General features: G+C 33.9%; 1 protein-coding gene across 2 annotated transcripts; it reads right to left on the reverse strand.

The window, feature by feature from the left end:
• Nucleotides 1–15,794: 15,794 nt before the first annotated feature.
• LOC133291012 (uncharacterized) lies at nt 15,795–19,744 on the reverse strand. Of its 2 annotated transcripts, XM_061489183.1 has the most exons (4): nt 19,336–19,744; nt 18,709–18,789; nt 16,264–16,522; nt 15,795–16,218 (listed from the first exon to the last, which is right to left on the reverse strand). In XM_061489183.1, exons 1-4 carry the CDS (start codon nt 19,492–19,494, stop codon nt 16,139–16,141), a joined length of 579 nt encoding a protein of 192 aa, XP_061345167.1. In that variant the 5' UTR covers nt 19,495–19,744; the 3' UTR covers nt 15,795–16,138. The 2 variants fall into 2 exon arrangements, with proteins under 2 accessions (XP_061345167.1, XP_061345166.1); XM_061489182.1 differs by having other exon boundaries at nt 15,795–16,522.
• Between the last annotated feature and the right edge of the window lie 1,687 nt (nt 19,745–21,431).

The raw sequence follows: 21,431 nt of genomic DNA on the forward strand, positions 1-21,431 counted from the left end.
TTCTCTAAGTATTGGTTAATAAATCTCTAATAATGACAATATCAAAAGGTGGAATAAGTACATAAAGACATTTAAATGAACTTTTTTTTTTTCAAAAGTTGCTTTTCTTAAGAGAAAAAAAAGCATTTCTAAAAAAAAATCTATTTGGATGACTGCTTTTAAAAAAAGCATAAGTCGTAAAAAAAGTCAAAAACTTATTTTTTTTGGAAACTAAAAATTTCAGATTTTAAAAAATAGAAGTCAAAAGTCAAATATTTTTTTTAAAAATCTAAATATTTTTAGCTTTTATAAAAAGTACTTCTAAAATAAGTAAGACATAAAAAAGACGTTTTTGGGAAGACAATCCAAGGGCGAGATGTTGTGGTTTTTATTATTTAGGAAGGAAGAGATTGAAAAAGAAAAATTAGTTACATCCCACTAAAACGTGTCAAGTGTTTTTTTATACCGATTCTAATTATTTCTTTGAGGTGCGTCGGTCTTTAAAGTATTTTCGCAAACTTTAACTTTTATTTTTTTATTTTTGAATACACAAGTTTAAGTTCTTTGAACCATCTATGAGACTATTCTCGAGTTGAGATTTATTTATAAGGGATTTTAGTTTGTCCTTTAACATGACCCAGAAAAACTTTCCTACACACACAATATTTTGTGGGGCCCACACTTTTTAAAGCAAAAAAAAAAAAAAAACTATGGCACGCAAAACGAATCTCTATAACATTACACAATCACTTCTCTTACAACATAACTCTTATAAAACCTTATTTATAATTACATCTCCTCATTCCTCCAAAAAAAAAAAATTAATGAGAATCAGATTCAGATTCAGATTATATCTTTCCATATATTGCCAGCTGAACCATACACATAAGCTTTGTTTTGATTTTAGTTTCCGTGACTGATGGGCATAATTAGTGCATGTGACTATGCTCATGCACTATATGTATTCCTAAAACGCTAATAGTAAAGCAGCCCCTGCTATAGATAATTTAATGACACGTTTACTTTATTTTACTCCCTAATGCCAATATACAAGCACGATGTCATAAAGATATTGACTTCTCAATTGTATTTGTACATAATATATATCTTTTAGGTTTAGGGTTCATGCATGTGAACTTACAATCACAGGCCACATTATATAAGCAGTAAGTCTGTGGCATCGAGTGGCAACTTGGAGAGTGTGATATTTGTCAAGTCGCGCTCGCAATAAAATTGAACTCATATCAAGTATACAAGTAATCGCAGGTGACTTTAATTTATTTATTTTTTCTAGGTCAGAGTCACATTGGAAATAGGGAAAGTACCACTATTAATTAATTAGTACAACTTTTCCAAGGTTAGGGAGAGTTGTGACTTATGAGAGGAATAATCCACCCTTCTATTCTATTTTTTTGATAAATAGAATAGCTAAAACTTGTTATTAAACAGAATGAAATTGATCTTGTTCCATATTCCATATTGATATTAATCAAGATTAATTGCTAGATTATATGTTACAATGTGTTTGGACGAATGATTCAAAACAGCATTTCTTCAAGAGAACATAAAATGATTTTTCATTAAATATTTTGTTAGAAATAATTTATCTCTTGTTGTTCTAAAATGATGTTATTTTAAAATTAAGATAAATATATTTTTATAACTTTAATTTATTTGAGACTATATTAATTTTTATGACTATTTTTTTTTCTCCAATTGCAATACCACATCATTCCGAATAAGAGAAGATAACTGTAGAACAGGATAAACATTAAACCCTTTATGAATGCTCTTACATTTCGATTGAGTAACTTTTATTTAATTTGAAATTACGCCTTTTAAATAGAAATTTTGGAATGCTTGTCTTTGTGACACCGTAGAGGTGGCACGTTGGTCAATCCAAATTAAGTCCAAGAAAGGAACCTTATCATTGATGCCATAGATGTTGAGGGTTTGCTGATTCGCATGCCTCAAGAAGCTTCGTTCACGTGGGTGAAAGCTAGCGGTGAAACTGGGCCGGGCCGGCCTACAGGGGCTTACGGCTCGGCCTATATCAGGCTAGATCTGACATAGTATATTTTGTATAATAGGCCGGGCTCGGGCCTTAAAAAAGCCTGTTTAATAAAAAAACCGTAGGCCCACTTTCAAAAGGTCGGGCCTATAAGCCTACAGGCCGGCCTATATTGTACTATTTATTTTAAATAAAATAAAATAGAGTAAGTATGCCTTGAAGAAAAAAAAAAGATATAAATTTAATCAATTGCAATTATTTATAACTTAATCATATTCGATTATATTTTAATAGAAATCTTACTTTATTTCTTATATAGGAGGAACCAACATCTTAACATGTTAGATTGTGTATATGAATATATTAAAAGATTTTTGGCAGAGGTTATACTTACTACAAGCATCATGATGTGTTTGTTGGATTCATGTAGTTATTTTAATTTACATAGTATGGATTTGTTTGTTGGATCTGATGAAATATATGTTATTTAATTTGAGCATTTTGCTTTTGAAAATGACTTAAATGCATATTGTATTAGTTTTGTTATGATTCATGATTCTGTTTGGACGTTGAAATTATGATTTTTGGTGTAGCAACAGAATTTGAGTACTTTGTAAAGTTGATTCATGGTTCTGCTTGGAAGTTAAAAATTAACAGGCTAACGGGCCAAGCCAGGCCATTTGTTTTTTTCATAAACGGGTCAAACCAGGCTAACCGTTAGACTCATACTAGGCTTGGGCCGGGCCAAATTGAAATTTTTTGACGTAGGCTTGGATTTTTTGGGGCAAAGCTCGGCCCAGCTCAGCCCACTTTCACCTCTAGTGAAAGCCATAACGTCCAGTAACGAAATTAGGATTTTTTTAGCATGGGACGAAAATAAAATAATAAGTTATAAGCACTATTAAGACTAATTGAAAGGATTAATTATTATAGGGGTTTCACATCAAATACTAACAGTTGATTCTTGTAAATTTAACGATTATAATTTATTAGCCTTCACTTATTAATTAATTATTAATTCTCAATAAATTGTAACAGTCAGATTAATGAAAATTAACTGTTAAAATTTAATATCAAACTTTTTAATTTGATATCGGTGTCAAATGATCTCGTCTCATTATTATAAATATTTCATCTATTTTTTTCAAAATTATGAAAACAACTTTATATAATTATTAAATAACTTTTACCTTTATATTTTTTATTTATTTATTTTAACTTACACAAAACACACATGCAACTAAATATCCTTTAGACTATACTGTTGAGAATAATTTTTCTGTTTTTCCAAACCCTTCCCCTGATATTTAGCCTTTGTATTAGGCTGATTTGTCTGTGTCTTGTAATTTCAGAACAATTTTATTGAATTAATCTCTTCGAGGTGTTGTTGTTAACCCCTATAGATTATAAAAAAAAAAAAAAAAAAATACTTAGTAGTTATCGCAACTAAAAAAAATGATGAATACAATAGCAATATCCTGTAATAAAAGAAATCAAGTTTGCTCTTAACTGTGATTAACATGACATACCGCGGTGTGAAAAAGTTTGTGTTCTTTCTTGTTAATTGCTCCTTGATTATCATGAGGGTTCAAATCAAGATTGAAAGAGTGCGTGAAGCATGAAAGCTACGATGTGAAGACCCTTTTTCCGCATTCGCGTAATGATTGTGTGGGAGCATAATTGAAGCCTACCCTGTGGCTTAAATGATTGAGTAGTCAAAAAGCTAATACAGTGCCGTCTTTTTGCTTTCTTATATGGGTTTTATAATTCTTATGTTGAAGGAGAATTGAAATCTCATGTAGTAGAGATAAAAAGCATGTGGAACCTATGTCTTAGAAAAAATTATATATAAAATTTCTGTCAGCATGAAAATTGAAGGGTGTATAGAAAAATATAATTCTCATGTTAAATGAGAATTATAAAACTCTAAGTATATAATGTAAATATTCGGGTAAAGTTAATTTTGTTTAAGTAATTGTGGGGCCAATTAAATTAGATGCAATGCCCCCATCAATCGGAAAATGTGTTGCCCTTGTCAATCACAAAGGAGAAGGAATTTTTTCAAAGCACCCAACTCGATGCATTTCTTTTTTTATATATAGGTTTTTTTATCCAATTTCAATTCAAATTTTTTTTTCTATTCTCTATTGAGTTCTCATTTTTTTGCTTTTTTGAGAACAATGTATATTACGGATGCACGGAAAAAGATCTCAAGGAGTAGATGCAACATTAACGATTAGCCTGGAAAAAAATTGTTTCATGTGAAGTTATCTCTTATAATTTTAAAACAATATCAAATAGAATATTTTAAAAAAATTATTTCTTTACTTTAATATCATTCTTTTCAAAATATTTTATACATTTTTTCTACACCTTAAAACGATATTATTTTGAAATTATAAAATAAAATTTTTTACTCCTAATAACATTAGAAACATTAAATTCCAATTTAAAATGTTATCAAATATTTAAGGCCAAAGCAGGGAGGAAAGAATTTAAAGCTTAAAAAAATGACAGTTGTGGAATTAATGCATAGGTTATGTCTTTGTAGCAGCATGATTTGGGGTTTTAAAGCACAACCGAAATGGAATTTTTATTTTTATTTTTTGTAAAAACCGAAATGGAATTGCATTCATGATTTAATGCAACACATTATACAACCAATATTATTTGGGAAGAATTTTCCTTATCCCCTCAATATAATTTATAAAAAAAATTCAATGTAACAATAATTAGATCCAGTGATATGAACTATAAAGTTTTAGGGAGGAGTCACCTTGAATATTTTCAGGCAAATGCTGAGTGAGGGAATAGTAAAAGGGTTAAGTGGTTCTAGAATTTGGCATAATAAGAGCTCATAAATTGATGAATACAAGATGTTCCTTCAATGGTCAAAGATGGAGTATTTATACATGAAAAAATATTCTCCTATCATGAGAAATAGAGTCAAAATATTTTTGTCCAATTAGCATCACTATTGTGTGTGAAGCAAGCGCACCTCTAAGATATGTATTAAGTGAGTTAGTGCAATGAATGAAAGATCCTCTACTATTAGGATTTAAAAGTCTCGTAGCAGAGAAAACTAATCTTTTAAATGAGCTTATTAACATACGACTAGAGCCGACAAAATGGACTCGGTTCGGCGAGCTAACCCGTCCCATCCACTAAATGGGACGGAGCGGATTAAGTTTTTTAACCTATCTCAAAAGCAGTGCGGGCTCATTTTTGGCAGGTTGATGACGGGTCAAGGCGGATCAGTGTAAAATAAGCTCGGGATGATGGGCCAACTCGCCCAACCCACCAAACTGGACGGGACAGGCTGACTCATTTTTTGACGGGTTGATGGTGGGATGGGGCGGGACGGACCGCCCACTTTGTCACCTCTACCTACGACAAAGCCAATTAAACCGGTCCAGAACATAATCCTTTCATAACTTTGGATGGAAATAGATATCTTATCTTTGGCTTGTTTAACTATTATATTTATGGGGGCAGGTTACGTTTACAACTTTTTTTGTTTACAACTCTTACAACCCCAACTATGTTCTCTCGGGAGAACATTAATGGAGAATGTTCTCCCGGGAGAACATAGTTTAGATTGTAAGAGTTGTAAACAAAAAAAAGTTGTAAACGTATCCCTCCCCATATTTATGATAGGAAAAAACATTAAACACGTAATGAAGAAACGAAATAAACAGTATCTATAATGGGGTAGGTTATATTTACAAACTTTTTTGTTTACAAATTACACTATCTTCTTCCGGGAGAACATTGGTTACACTATGTTCTCCCGGGAGAAGATAGTGTAATTTGTAAAAATTTTCAAAAAAAAATTGTAAACGGATCATTCACCATTTATAATATATCTTAATTTTAAAGACTATATCGAATACTAATTGACTTAAAGTGTCAATGGCAGTAGGAGTGAAAGTGAGCTGGGTTGGGTCAAACTTTGTCTAGAAAAGTCCAAGCCTACGCCAAAAAATTTCAATTTGGCCTAGCGCCTAGTACGAGTCTAACTGTTTGGCCCGTTTATAAAAAAACAAATGGCCTGGCCTAGTCTGTTAGCCTGTTAATTTTTAACTTCCAAGCAAAACCACGAAACAACTTTACAAAATACTCAAATTCTGTTGCTAAATCAAAATCATAATTTCAACGTCCAAACAGAATCATGAATCACAACAAAACTAATACAATTTGTATTTAAGTCACTTTCAAAAGCAAAATGCTCAAACTAAATAACATATATTTCATCAGATCCACCAAACAAATCCATACTATGTAAATTAAAATAACTACATGAATCCAACAAACACATCATGATGCTTGTAGTAAGTATAATCTCTCACAAAAACCTTTTAATATATTTCATATATACAATCTAACATGATGAGATGTTAGTTCCTTCTACATAAGAAATAAAGTCAGATTTCTATTAAAATATAATCAAATATAATTAAGTTACAATAATTGCAATTGATTACATTTATATCTTTTGTTTTTTCCTTCAAGGCATATTTATTATATTATATTATATTAAAATAAATAGTATAATATAGGCCGGCTTGTAGGCTTATAGGCCAGACATTGTAAAAGTGAGCATATGGCCTTTTTATTAAACAAGCTTTTTCAAGGCCCAAGCCCGGCCTATTTTACAAAATATACTAGGTCAGATCTGACCTAACGTAGGCTGAGTCATAGACTCCTGTAGACCGATCCGGCCCAGTTTCACCTCTAAATGGCATGAGGCCACTTTCGCTCGGGCTGCTACCTACCATATATGGTGGCCCCGAATATTATTTAAATTACCGTTATATAGTTGATAATTGTTGTCAAACTCAAGGTTTTTGATCTTTGACTAATGTACCTCTAAGAGAATTGATTTCTAAACATTGTTACGATCACGAGATCTTATTGATAATTAATTTTTTGTGTTTAATACCGAGGTTCGAACACCAAGCCTTTGGTGATGGATAAATCTATAATGACATTTTAGAACACTTGCCCGTCTCCTTTGGACCCGACCCAGAATCTCAGTGGGCACACAGTTCACTTCAGTGGCTGATTGCTTTGGCCCAAACAACAATTTATATACCACATAGTAGCTATCTAGTAACCAAAAATTAAAAAAGAAAAATGAGAACACTTTTTCCCCGTGTCTATCATGTTCAAGTTTTTATCATCTCATTTAAGAGCATCTCACTATTTCGATTTCACTGAATAATATCTAGTTTAGTAGTTAATCAATAAAAGAGATAGGGAAATAAAAGCCTAAATATTATAAGAAAAAACTTACATATGTTTCGTAGTTTTGTAAAATTAGCCTATTTAATTTTTAGTCTCTAATTTTGAAACTTAGATAATAATCCTCAAAATTTCTACTTTCTTCTAAGTTGATCCTTATACTGCATTACCCTTCTAGGGATTTTTTTAGGTACTCCCGTAGCATCTAACTTGGTGCATCTTCTTTCTATATACAGAAACTTTTATTCCATTTTAATCTAAATATTTTTTGCTATTTCCTTTTGAATTTTCACTTTTTTCCCCTTTTTTGGAAGGATATATCATACATCCATAACAAAGAAAAAGGTCTCACCCTTCTAGAGAAAATGCTACTTTGTCTTGATGGCATCGTACATAGTCCTTCCAATACTATATGGAATAGGAAAAATAAGACTAAATCATTTAGTGATGCAAATCATGGCAAGACATAAAAGGAATAGTCCAAATCCCAGTTGATCAAGTTATTAGAGATTGAAAAAAATATTCAAGAAAACTAATTTAATCAATCAAATTAAAGATTATATATAAAATATAAATATCAGCATAAATGTTTTTTTTACAAAATTATTCTCAAATTTATAATTTATTCTCCCTGGGTTTCAAACAAAACTTTATAAAGAAAGATATGATTTGCGAAACATAAACGTAATTATTATTTCGTCACTATATCCTAATTTTACTCAAATTAATCGCCAGAAATATGGTCAAGCGCTGAAGGCTTTCTTCCAACCGTGTATTTTCGTGCACATAAAACCTGAGATTAAATTCAAAACCATATGGTTGAGGTTCGCTCAGATCAAAATGTAAACACAATTACAATTTGTTATCATAGCACTCAGCATTTCTCAGAGAGAAACAATTAGATAAAAGTGACTAAAAAATTATTCATTTTGAATATTTAATCTAACAATTAAACCGCCCAAATTATGAGAAATGTCGCAATAGTTATTTGAAATATTTTAAACATTTTGGGGGTAATATATTTTTATTTTATTTTGTATTATGTAATGCTTACCGTATCAGTTTTGCGGGATATTAGTATATACTACTTCAATTACATTCTTAATCTTATAACTTACATGATAAACACTAAATTTAGATTATTGTAAAATACCAATTTCTCAATTTTTTCATCTAAATCCATACAACAATATCTCTTAATTGTTATTTCTAATATACTTGTCATCACGTGAAGATTTTATTTTAAGAGAATTATGTTTTTTAATATTTCATAATTAAGAGAATTTTTAATACTATCAAACTTTTATTTGAAGTGAATTATGAAATTGACATGGAAAAATGAAGTAGTAAATGCATTAGTTTTATAAAAAATTTAAATGATTGAGATTTAATACATTTTATTAGACGAGGACATGCATGGTGACATGAATTGGTTTTTCTCCCTTAATCGAACCAAATTGTTTTATTTAATTCGAATTGGTTTTGTTTTTCCCAAACCGATTAGGAACTGGTTCATATTTCAAAATCATTTTGTGATTTATAATTGATTCCGGACCCATTTTGAATTGGTTTTTCAAACCGGTTCTTTCGATCCAGTTTAATTTTTTAAAATGATTTATAAAATCAATTCAATTCTTAAATCTAGTTTAAAAAATACATTCTATTCAATTTGATTATTTTGCACAACCTAATATTAGAAAGTGTTATGGATAAATATCATATCCAACTACCTACCTAAGAATCCATCAAAGAATAAATACTCAATAATCCTAACAATATTAAACTCAAGATATAATCTTTATCTCAACAGAAAGGAAGCTGAATCCTACTACAACGGGGAGATTTACACAAGTCCAAGAGGTAACCCTTATAAATAAGAGGTTAAAGATATTTACTATTGCTGCCAACACTGTGCACACACTCACGTCTTGACTATAAGCCTATTGCTCGTGCGCAGCGATTGGAGTGTTGGCTATAAGCCAATCTAGATACCTGTCTTTAGAGTATTTCTGAGCGCATACCATACGGTATAACAATACGGTCTTCTAGGACCTAATAGAAAGATAGATAAATCGATCTATCAAAAGTTGAAATATTTCCCATGATTTGATGATTCGATTAAAGAATTAAAGCTTATAAAACCTTCTTGCAATCTAATTGTGTAAACATTTACACCGAGCAACTTTGAATTATGGATAAAATTTGTACATAGCGTGCAGTGCAAGTATTATATAGCTTTTTATATGGAATAACGGGGACAATGACTTTTTTACCACATTATTGGCAAAAAATTGTCGAAATGCCACGTTCCATAAAATGTTTTCCAAAATGCCACGCAATCTAACTCGTTACAACACCTAGTGAGTTAGGTGTGGACACGTGGCAGCGAATTTGAGGCCACCTGAATCGCTGGACAGTCCAGCATTTCCCCTAGTCAACGTGTCAGACAACCTAGTTTGAAATTCCAGTCCACTTGGCATAAAATGTTGGGCAGCATGACGCGTTATGTGACACATTCTAACACTTGGCTGAAGTTGCCACACTACACAACGTCTTACGTGGAAATGCCACATGTACAAACGCCTAACAGTGCAGAGAGTATGGTTTAATATATACCACTCCCCACTTCAGTCAGTTGCAACATTTCGTCTGAACTATCTAAACATTTTACATTTATTTTTCTTCTGCATTTTTCATCTAATTTTTTTCAAAATGAGTGACGGCAATGATTCAATAATTGCCTTAGTATATTACATTGAGAGGAAATATTTTGGTCCTAATGAACAAGTTTTTAAAAGAGTTACGAAAATATTTCGAATGAGCTCGTGGTGTAGTTTTAATGAATTGAAGAAGACAATATACAAGAAATTGATATTACAATGGGGTCTCGATTGACCGCTCGATGCACCTCGGGTAAAGAAAATTGGATTCTGATGGAGATTGTTGAGGATGAAGATATCGCATTAGTACTAGATGTATTTTGAGATCATTCAGACTCCACATTTATTGAGCTATATGCGGAAGTAGACTCCAGTGGACAATCTAGCAATCAACATTCTCTCCCTTCCATGTAGTCTATCGACATTAACAGAGAGCCATTGGTGAATCCTGAAGATAGGTATATGTCACCCCCACCACCGGTACCTATGTCACTTGAAATGCATTGTACCCAAAATGAGTATGTTTCGACATGCCTTACTGATAGCTCCGATGAAGAGGTAGATGAAAGCGTTGTTCTGGACAGTGACTCATTGGAAACCGACATGGAGGGAGATTTCGATTCATGTCCTTCTACCGTTGTATGTCATTCGATTCCTTCATGTTGGAATGCATGACTCACCAATGGCAGGTTAGTAACCGAAATTAATGAAAATTTAGCGAATATAATTTTTCACTAGCAAAGTTGATCCATTGGTACAGATATGTGTTTATACAGGAGACAAGAATGTTCCATTTTGGGCTCAAATAAGTCACTATACGACTATCAATTAGGCACATCCAGATCATGAGTTACCGACAATGGATGGAGCTCAAGTACCAACTGGTAAATGGGTCAATAGTTGTACAAGGACCAGGTGTTTGACAACAAGCACGATGTACAAATGGCTATAAAATAATTTTGTATGACGGAGTATCACACAGCCGTTGTAGCTAAAAATGATACCAAAATATAAATCATGGTATGTGAAAATCACAACGACGGTTGTCCGTGGAGGGTGAGGGCACAAGTAAAAAATGGCGGCACTAAATGGGTTATCAGCAAATGGTTTAACGAACATAACTGTGTTAGCCATGCTCTTTCTCAAGATCACAAGCAGTTTGACTCTAATTTCATTTGTTCAATGATCCTAGGTATGTCAACGTTCTATTTTTTCTTTTAATATTTTTGGAAAGTAATAAATAATTGTTTGACCACATGCAGAGATGATATGAAGGAGCCCAATGTTAAAATTGCTCTAATTCAAAAAATGATAGCAACAAATCATAGGTTTTATATATCATACAGGAAGGCATGGATGGCAAAACAAAAAGCAATTGTCAAAATTTATGGGGATTGGGATGGATTTTACGTTTTCTGTCAAGATGGTTGAATTACATATTGTAATTTTTAGCAGGGGCTGTCTATAAGCTGGATCTGAATGATCATTTTGTTGACAACCGGCTGGATCGATATCGGAAGGTGTTCGACAATGTGTTCTGGACATTCAAACAGTGCGTCGATGCCTTCAATTATTGCAAGCCTGTTATCCAGATGGATGGTACGCACTTTTATGGAAAATATTGGGGGACCCTATTAATTGCAACAACTGTGGATGGAAACAACTATGTGTTGTCTATTGCTTTTGCAGTTGTAAAAGTGGAGAATCTTGATGATTGGTCGTGATTTTTAGCATTGATACGGATGCATGTGACACAAAAATAAGGCATCTGTCTTATTTCTTATCGACATACTGCCATACTATCTGCAGTCAACAATGCGGCACTGGGCTAGCAATCTCCCAAAGCATACCATGTCTATTGTATTCGGCATCTTGGTAGTAATTTCAACCACAAGTTCAAGAATGTTATGTTGAAGAAGCAACTGAAAATGTTAGGTATGTCTTAATACTGTTTCATGTATTGTTTCATATGTTAATGTTAAATATGTTGTAAGTTCCTGTGTTTGTTATTCTATGCAGGTTATACAACTTCTCGGTTGGATTTTGATGCCAGATTAGAAAAATTAAAAGAAGTCGGTAAATAGCCGCATGCAGAAATTGCATTTCGAAAGAAAAATGGAGTATCACATACGATGCAGAGGGAAGAAGGTTTGATCACATGACCACGAATTTGTCAGAGTGTGTTAATAAGGTCCTTAAGGGCACAAGAAACCTTCCAATCACGTCTTTGGTACGGTACACATACGCGGGTTTGGTGCAATGCTTTTTGAATCATGGCCAAGAGGCCCGTGAGGAGATGTCCCGGGGGGTTCGATACATGAAAGTACTCTGACAAACATATGTGGCAAATCAGCAAAAAGTCACCACACATTTTGTGACATTTTATGATCCTCAGAAGACAAGATTTGAAGTGCAAGAAACGTACAACCAACGTACTCATCGGAACATATTGACCGTATGCCCGACGCAACCACCGAAGGCTTACCTGACCACCCGTAAGTTCTCGATCTGTAGCTGGAACAAGTCCTAATAATTCCAATACTACCTGTCGCATATCATGATGTCCAGCATGACCGGAGATAACTTCACCATCTATGGGTAAACCCAACATATGGTGTACATCCTCCAAGGTGATCGTCATATCACCATGTGCTATATGAAAAGTCTGCGTCTCAGGCCGCCAACGCTTGACAAGTGCAGAAATAAGAGCATGGGCAATCTGAAACAATAAAAAAGGGATATGTTTTCTAATTATTACAACTAATCCCCCTAAACCAAAAAAAAAAAATCAAAAAATGAATACTTACATCATGGTTGTGCAACCGCACAACGTGAAAGAAACCAGGTTGTCTCAAGTACGACCTGATCTCTTTAGGTATATGAAATGAGTCATGTGTGGCAGCGTGTCTGATATTAAGTCGCCGATCGCCCTTGCCATTCCACACGTATGTGGAAATGTGTTTCTCCTATAATGTCAGGATAGAGGGGTCAATGGATCTCGTTGTAATAACGCTACGAGGAGATCCTAACGAGCCAAAAGGTACAAGATCATGCTTCTCATGAGTCAGTGAACCAAGCGCTGAATCAGGCTATCATGCTGAGAATCCATGAATCTTTTTAAAAAAAAATAATAGAAATAAATTAATCATGTTATTCTTAAATATTAATATAGTGAAAAACATAACTATGTAAATTGTCCAGGGTTTCAAGTCTTCAAATAAATATAATCCACCAGCTCTAATTAATTTAAAATAAACATGTCATCTATCCTAGGATTTACAGTCCTAAAATAAATTAAATTAACATAAATTATTTAAAACAAAAATATTTAAACCAATGTTAAAATGCTTTTTATAATTTTAATTCAAAATATAAAATTCAAAATATCAATCATCCTATCATTTAGCTGTACTAACTCATTCAACAAGCATAAACTATATCATCTATACTAATTAATTTATCAAAAATATTTCATCTATCCTAGGGTTTACAGTCCTGAAATAAATTAATAAACATAAATTATTTAAAAAAATATATTCAAACCAATGTTAAAATCTTTTTTATAATGTTAATTAAAAGCATAAAATTAATAATATAACATAAAAATATGAATTATCCTATAATTTACCTATGCTAACTCATTCAACAAATATAAAATATATCATCTATCCTAGGTTTTAATCCCTACACTACTAAAAATTAACAAATAAATAAAATATCATCTAACCTATGATTTTAAGTAGGGGTGTTCATCAACCGATCCAAACCGCGAAAACCGCGAAAATCGAACCGAAAAACCGATAACCGAATAAACCGAAAACCGAAAAATCGAAAACCGAAAAAAAACCGCAAATTTTAATTGGATTGGATCAGTTTTCGGATGAGTTGACGAAAACCGATCCAATATATTAATTATCCTCTACCTACTTGTCCTTTCTCCAATCATAGCCCGAAAACTTCTAAACTCAAGACCCATTAACTCATCAACTAAACCCAAGAAAAAACTTAGTCACGACTCATCAACTAATCAACTATAGTATTGTTTACTGATATTTTTGTATTTCAAATTTTTTTTTACAAAGCCAATATATACAAAAGATGTTATTTGCACAATAATCATGAAACTAATTTTAGGATATTCGAAAAACAGAAAACCGATCCAATCCAAACCGAAAAAATTGGATTGGATCGGATCGGATTTAAAAAAAAAATCTAAACCAAATGGATGATTACATGATCAAACCGAAGGGATTGGATCAGATGAGGTTTGCTTCCAAAACCGATCCAATCCAGACCGCGAACACCCCTAATTTTAAGTCCTAAAACAAATTATATAAAACAAAAATATTCAAACCAATATCTAAATTTTATTCATTAATGTAAATTCAAAATATCTAACATAAAATAATAATATTTAAATTAAAAAGAGTGAAACTAACCTTTTAAAGAGAGAGTACGAGAGTGCGGGTAGAAAAGATGGGGGGTGACCTATAGGCCCTAAGACTTAATGTATGTGAGATATGCAGTTATATATTTCGATCTGTTGTACAAGAAAATATATGTTTGTATACTATGAGTTACTGAAAGTGAAGTAGGAATCTATGGATGGATTCTTTAGCTTTGCCTTTTGGTTATTGTATACTGGATATTTTCTGGATTACAGGTTTTGAGATTTCTAGTTAGTCCAATATACATAAGTTATGTTGTCCATTTTGTTGAGTTGGATTTTGTGCAATTATGGATTGCACAGTTTTGTATTTAATGAAAACAGATTGTGTACATAAAAGAATGTATAGAGAAAGTTAGTCATGTAGTTTTGAGAAAGCTACGATGGCACATGTTAAGTCTTCTGGTATTGTTTTATTTAAGGTTCACTTGTATCATAATATGTTTTCGAGGTGTTACAAGACAAGTGTGAGAGTGGGGGATTGGTGGGAAAAAGGGGAGAGGGGGACCATTTTATAGTGGTGAGCCACATTAGCACTGCACTGTGCAATGTCCTTGCTCGAGGTGTAGACACGTGTCACATATGTATTACGTGGTTGGGCGGTTGCCACGTAAGACGTTGTGCAGTGTGGCAACTTTAGCCACGTGTGAGAGTGTGCCACGTAACGCTCCTTGCTGCCCGGCGTTTTATGCCAAGCAGACTGCAGTTTTAGACTGGGTTGTCTGACACGTTGACTGGGGAAAACAATGGATTGTCCAGCGATTTAGGTGGCCTCAAATTCGCTGCCACGTGTCCACACTTAACTTGCTAGGTGTTGTAGGAGTTAGCTGACACGACATTTTGAAAAAAAAAAATTCTATAACGTGGCATTTGGATAAATTTTTGCCGATAACATGGTAAAAAGATCTTTGTCCCCGAATAATGCACTAACAAGGAATTTAGGAAAAGCAGCGGTAGATATAACAAAAATTGCCCCTAGCTAGGAGAGTCCTTAATGGAGCAATTCTACAAATGGACACAATCTTTAAACTTTAACTTCAAGTATGCTGATGCTGACATACGTTCTCTACCATCACATAAGCACAACAGCACATGCAATTCCATATCATCACTTCCAAGCCATCAATTAGAAAACCCTTTCTTCCCTTCTTTTGCAATCCCATGCTTTAACATATGGTTTTAAGTGTAGACCATTTTCTTTCTCTCTCTCTCTCTTTTAAAAAAGTTTGTTTCCTTGCAATGTTTAGGAAATATCAAGCTTTGACCGGGTGGGCAAGCATATACTGTAATGCATCATCCTCTAGGAACTTTGTTAAAAAATATGTATTGCAGCCTAATGGGTGTCTTTATTCCCTCTCTTGACACCACTACAAAGAAAAGAACAGTGGAGACACACTAAGAAATAACAAAATAGAAATGAAAAGCAAAGAAGGGATCAACAAAAGATGCCTGAAGATGTAAATTGTCACATAGAGAATCTGCAAAAAGGACATATTTTACATAGGAAACTTCAGATAGAAGCAATCCCTATATTGAAAAAGTTGTTCTCGAGAAAGAAGGGTGGGGGGAGACAAGCAAGGTACAAATTTAAAAGCTACAAAAAGCTTTACAAAGATAATTTAAGATGCCATAAACATAATAATAGGTTAATCAAACTGGTTCCCTCCTGCTGCAATTTCTTGTAGGATGCAACGAGCAAAACCAGATATGCACTTCAAGTGGTTATTCACTTCTTTTGCAGGTAATGGAGAAGGATGGTCAAACAAAAATATCCAGTAGATCAACCAATAGACAGGACTAATCTGCATGCATGTCCATGGCAGAATCATTGGAACTGAATGCAGTACTGTCCCTGCCTTGCTGGTGAAGAAAGCTGGGTTCAGTGTTCCGGTTTCCATTGCCCACGGAGAGACCACTTGGATAGTTTCCTCCCTCACCAATTTGATAATGCTGAAGACTTTGACGAACAGGGCTTGACAAAGCATTTGAAAACACAGAATTCTTTGAATGATTATCACAGTGCTCAGAACGGAGTCCCTGCCCCAGAACTGTTTGGCCAGAAGATCCTGAAGTTACAGGAAAGCCTGAACTAGTGACATGCATTACTGGTTGTGACTGATGATGTTGCTGTGGTGCTCTTGGCGACATGGATGGCTCCTCTCCATAATAATCCAGCTCATTCTGCAAGCAGAGAAATCAACTTTCATGAATGCACTTTGCATCCAATAATAACATAAACGGATAAACAAAGATACAATGAAGTACAAAGGCATCCTAATGCAGCCCAACAATGACTGTGTTATCACCAACTTTTTTTTAAAACTTCAATATATCTAAATAGCCAGAAGCACACACAAGTTACATGACCAAAATCCCTATTTCTATTTCTGGGAAATTGTCAATCCTACAAATCTTTAAAATGGCACAAAAAAGACCGTCTTATTATTAGCTATTCAATCCTACTCAGCCACCCTCTTACGAAACTATGTTCACATTTTAATTTGTAGGAACTTGTTTAACCTACAAATCATTAACATGGCCTAAAAAAGTACTGGTATTATCTTTTTTACCTCACTTTCGCAATCAGCTGTCCCCAAGGTAATTTTGTAACTTCTTGAAGCCCACAAGTGGAATATAAAATTTAAATACTCGTTTTCAAAAAAAAAAATTAAAATAGCAATTATCCTAATAGATGCCACCTCTTCTATGATTCTAGAAAATGAAAAATGAAACAAAGACAGGACCACAGAAAAGCAATATCCATCAAACAAATCAAGATGGCTTTCTCCCACTTAAAGTTTTACCCAATTTTCCAGACCTCTCATAGATTAAAGTTATTTTTTATTGGGAAAATATGACAAAATTACCAACTACAATTTTAAACATGGCACAAATATGACTTTGTCATGTAGTAGATTAAAGAAATATATAATGCTTTAAACACCATAGACCCCAACTAGTTTGAGATAAAGGTGATGTTGATGTTGTGTTGATGTTAAAGTTGGATAATGCTTTAATCAATATATATTATACAGGATAACAGGTCTCATGGATTCAACATTCTACACTGCAGAGAGTTAAGGAAGTTTCCCAAATTCTCTGTTATATCTTACATATATACAAACACCCACTTCCTCAATGTCAGTTCAGTTACAAAATCATTGTTTAAATTAAAAATAAGAACTCTATTTAGACATGCCAGATAGACCAGGAAGAGAAAGAAATAAGAAGGGAAAACTCCAACACTAACAGGATGGAAAACAAAAGCAAAATGATAAAAGGAAAAGGCATGCAGGCCGAAGACAAAGGATGCCAAAAGGTTCTGTCTTTGATTCTGCCTATGGAAACAAAACACAACTTATTAATCAAGCAACCATCAATACCAGTGAATGCTTTTACTTAAAACTGTCAAAATTTCACCGAAGACCACAAGAGACTAGTATAATATTTCACACAGATTATTTTCTTCTAATTTTTTTCCATCAGCAGTAAAAAAAACTCACCCCCGACCACAGGTGGGAGTTGGGCAAAACTATAAAGCATAAACCATTGTATAAGGTTTGGCTTACAACCCTCTTCAAAAATTGACAATCTTAAGAGAAAACGAGCCCATGATCAAGTTAACAACTCACTAAGCCACTAGGGTTAGCTTGGTGACGGGTGTGGGTAGTTATGTAATAGGTTGTGTATTCAATTCCTTAATGTATCTAAAAAAAAAAGGTCAACAACTCACTATTACTATCAGCTGGCATTTGATGTATGATACATGTTAGAGATATATAAAACCATTAAAGAGGACTTCACTTAACAGCTTAAGCTTTTGTGTTGAATTGGTTCTTTACATGGTATCAGAGCCTCATGTCCCGGGTTCGATCATCACCGCCTCCCACTTTCTCTTGTGGAATTTATTAGTACAGGTAGACTAGGCCTGATGCATTATTCACCCTTTAAGCCCAATGGGCTTTCGTGTGAAGGGACGTGTTAGAGATATATAAAACCATTAAAGAGGCCTTCACTTAATAGCTTAAGCTTTTGGGTTGAATTGGTTCTTTCACTGCTATACTCTAATTCCCCCCCGCCCCCCAACGTGAGTTTGCCACACACAGAGTTCCTTTTCGGCCACTCCCAATCAGTAGAAGGGCGAAAAATGCAAATCCCGGTGCACAAGGCTCCTCAACTTGTGAGGATAGGGACAAGAGTCCATTGTACAAAGCCTTAATCTTACATTTTTTTGTAGAGAGATTGTTCCTCAGATTCGACCCATGAGTCACAAGGAGTAACCTCAGTGCTGCTACAATCAGCAGAAGCATAAATAAAATTATAAATGATACAATAATATATGCAAAACAGAGAACATTCAAACCAACCTGAATGTAGTTAAGAATATCAACTGTTGCGACTCTTGATCCACCTTCTTGTTGTCTCCGGATCCACTGATAAAGTTTTTCCTAAAATCAGAAGAACATCCCACATTAATGTCAAGATAAGGGCAAAGCCCAGATTAGACCCACAAATTTATTATGACAGTCCAAGACCTATTAGAACTCTCAAAGTATCACTGTAAGTTAGGTTCCAATATTACTTATTACGCTGTCTGAGCTTAATTCCACCCAACAACAGGAAAAAAAATTTAGCTTTCATAATAAGTTTATTTTCCAAAATCATCACCAGTAATACTCATGAAGCACAAGTGCAAGAGGGAATTGAGGACATGTATAAGACCCAAAACCTTAAATTCAAAATTATTCAACTTGACAAGTACAAGCCAAATTCAACATCTTCTTCTTCTTTTTTCACAGAGTGAAGAGATTATTAATTGGATAGACCAAAACAGAGGGAGGGGGGGGGGGAACACAATTAACAAACAGAAACAGGAAGAAGGGATAAAAAGAGAGCAACTTTAATCGGCTAAACGCATGGAATCACGAATCAAAACACGTTTGTTAAAATCAATTGTTGGGTTTGAAGCAGAAAAGAGAGAGAAGTGAATTTACGAGGCCGTGGCGTTCACCGGCTTGGAAGGAGAGTTTCTGATGGTTCATGGCGTGAGTGTAGAGTTGTGAGAGGGAATTGGCTGCACTGCAAAAGGAGGTATACATGGTTCGATCGACCTCATCGAGGCTTGAAGCTATAGACTTTCTCTTCTTACCCATCTTTGAGGTTTTGGTTTTAGTTTTCCGTCGATCAGAGAAAGAGGAACAATATACGGAGGCCAAACCAAACGAAATAATAAAGGAAAAAGAGAAAGGGTGGTTCTTGTGGTTTATAACTTTATATATGGAGTTTCAGAGAGAGAGAGACACATGGTAGGGATTACGAGCATGCCAGGCACGTGATAATTGCTTCCTTTGAATTGGAAAACAGCAAAGAAAAGAAACTGTTGTTTTGTGTTGTGCTGTGTTGTGTCGATTCGATTGTAATAGGATCAGGAAGGAGGAGCGTGTGGGAGGGAATTTAACCTTATTCAATGTTTGGAACTCATGGTTTATGTTTTGGGCTAAATAATGTGGTTCGTGCTTGTTAAAGCCCAACTAATAACTTGGGCTGAAACCTTACACTTGCTCTTATCCAGACCATGGATTTGAAAATATAGAATCAAGGAGAATGATAGGCTTTTTGACCCTTTTATCTTTTATTAATTAAAAAATAATCATTTTGTCCCTTTTTCAAAACTATACACCTATTTGTCCCTCTTTAATCGATTACAAAAGAAATCTAATCGATTAAGTGTCGAAAAATATTGTAATCGATTACTGAATTTGTTTTAATCGATTAACAATTTGAGAGAATTCCCAAACGAAAACACAGGAACGCACCAAAGCCAACTCATTCTTTTAGCTGTTGTAGCGGTGCTCGAAATCAAGTCGCTATCAGAGGCGATGGAGCAAATTTAGTATGGAGGGTCAGCAAGGGCAACCTTTGTAAGAAAAGAAAGAGAACAAAAAAGAAACCAGAAATGAAAGGATTTAGAAATATTTTTTTGTTTTTTGAATCAGAACTTTGCAACTATATCTCTTCCCGCAGGCTTAATTTTGTGTGCATATTCTCATTTAAATCATATAATAGACAAGCAATACATGTCAGCGATAATGGTTATGAAATTTTCAATTGGTTTTTTTGTTCTGATTTTCATTAAGTTACAGAGACAATTTTTCATAACATATGTAATCGCCACTGGTAAGATTATTTCACGAACCCAATAAAAGAAAGACTAAACCCAATAAAAGAAAGAGTAACTGCAATACAAGTAAACAATGCTTTCTTCAAATAAAAAATGCATAGTGATTATTCAATTGATATCTAGCATTTAAGGCCGCTCACCATACCATATTGTGTAACTAAGGGATAATCAGATGCACTAAGATCAATAAACCAATCCCAGTGGCAGGTCCTCAGAAGAATTGCCATAGCATGAAGAGTGGTAGCAAGCATGGTTGGTCCTCTATAAGTGACCAAATTACGCTTCCCCACAACCCAAACATTCCCAACTTGAGCATAAACAGGGTCACTAGCCACATATTCAAACACATCCTTTTGTTCTGCCTCTAGAGCCCATAATCTATATGAATCAAATAGTAATTCCTTGGATGATAGAGCGCCTTCAGCAACCTTTTGAGATTCCCATAATCTCCTTTGGATGCAGAAATCAAGTTATGTAACTTAATGAAAATCAGAACAAAAAAAACCAATTGGAAATTTCATAACCATTATCGCTAACATGTATTGCTTGTCTATTATATGATTTAAATGAGAATATGCACACAATAAAAAGCCTGAGAGAAGAGATACAGTTGCAAAGTTCTGATTCAGAAAAAAAAAATATATATTTCTAAATCCTTTCATTTCTGGTTTCTTTTTTGTTCTCTTTCTTTTCTTTCAAAGGTTGCCCTTGCTGACCCTCCATACTAAATTTGCTCCATCGCCTCTGATAGCGACTTGATTTCGAGCACCGCTTCAACAGCTAAAAGAATGATTTGGCTTTGGTGCGTTCCTGTGTTTTCGTTTGGGAATTCCCTGAAATTGTTAATCGATTAAAACAAACTCAGTAATCGATTACAATATTTTTCGACACTTAATCGATTAGATTTCT

The sequence above is a fragment of the Gastrolobium bilobum genome, unplaced genomic scaffold (assembly GCF_033153095.1).
Source record: "Gastrolobium bilobum isolate Gb01-03AN ecotype WA unplaced genomic scaffold, APGP_CSIRO_Gbil_v1 utg8260, whole genome shotgun sequence".
In the NCBI taxonomy this organism is placed as follows: Eukaryota; Viridiplantae; Streptophyta; class Magnoliopsida; order Fabales; family Fabaceae; genus Gastrolobium; species Gastrolobium bilobum.

Coding starts and splice junctions, on each gene's coding strand:
- LOC133291012 (XM_061489182.1), bottom strand. CDS start 19,494: ATGGGTAAGAAGAGAAAGTCTATAGCTTCAAGCCTCGATGAGGTCGAT. Junction 18,790..19,335: donor CCGGTGAACGCCACGGCCTC/GTAAATTCACTT, acceptor TTCTGATTTTAG/GAAAAACTTTATCAGTGGAT. Junction 16,523..18,708: donor ATATTCTTAACTACATTCAG/GTTGGTTTGAAT, acceptor CTCTGCTTGCAG/AATGAGCTGGATTATTATGG.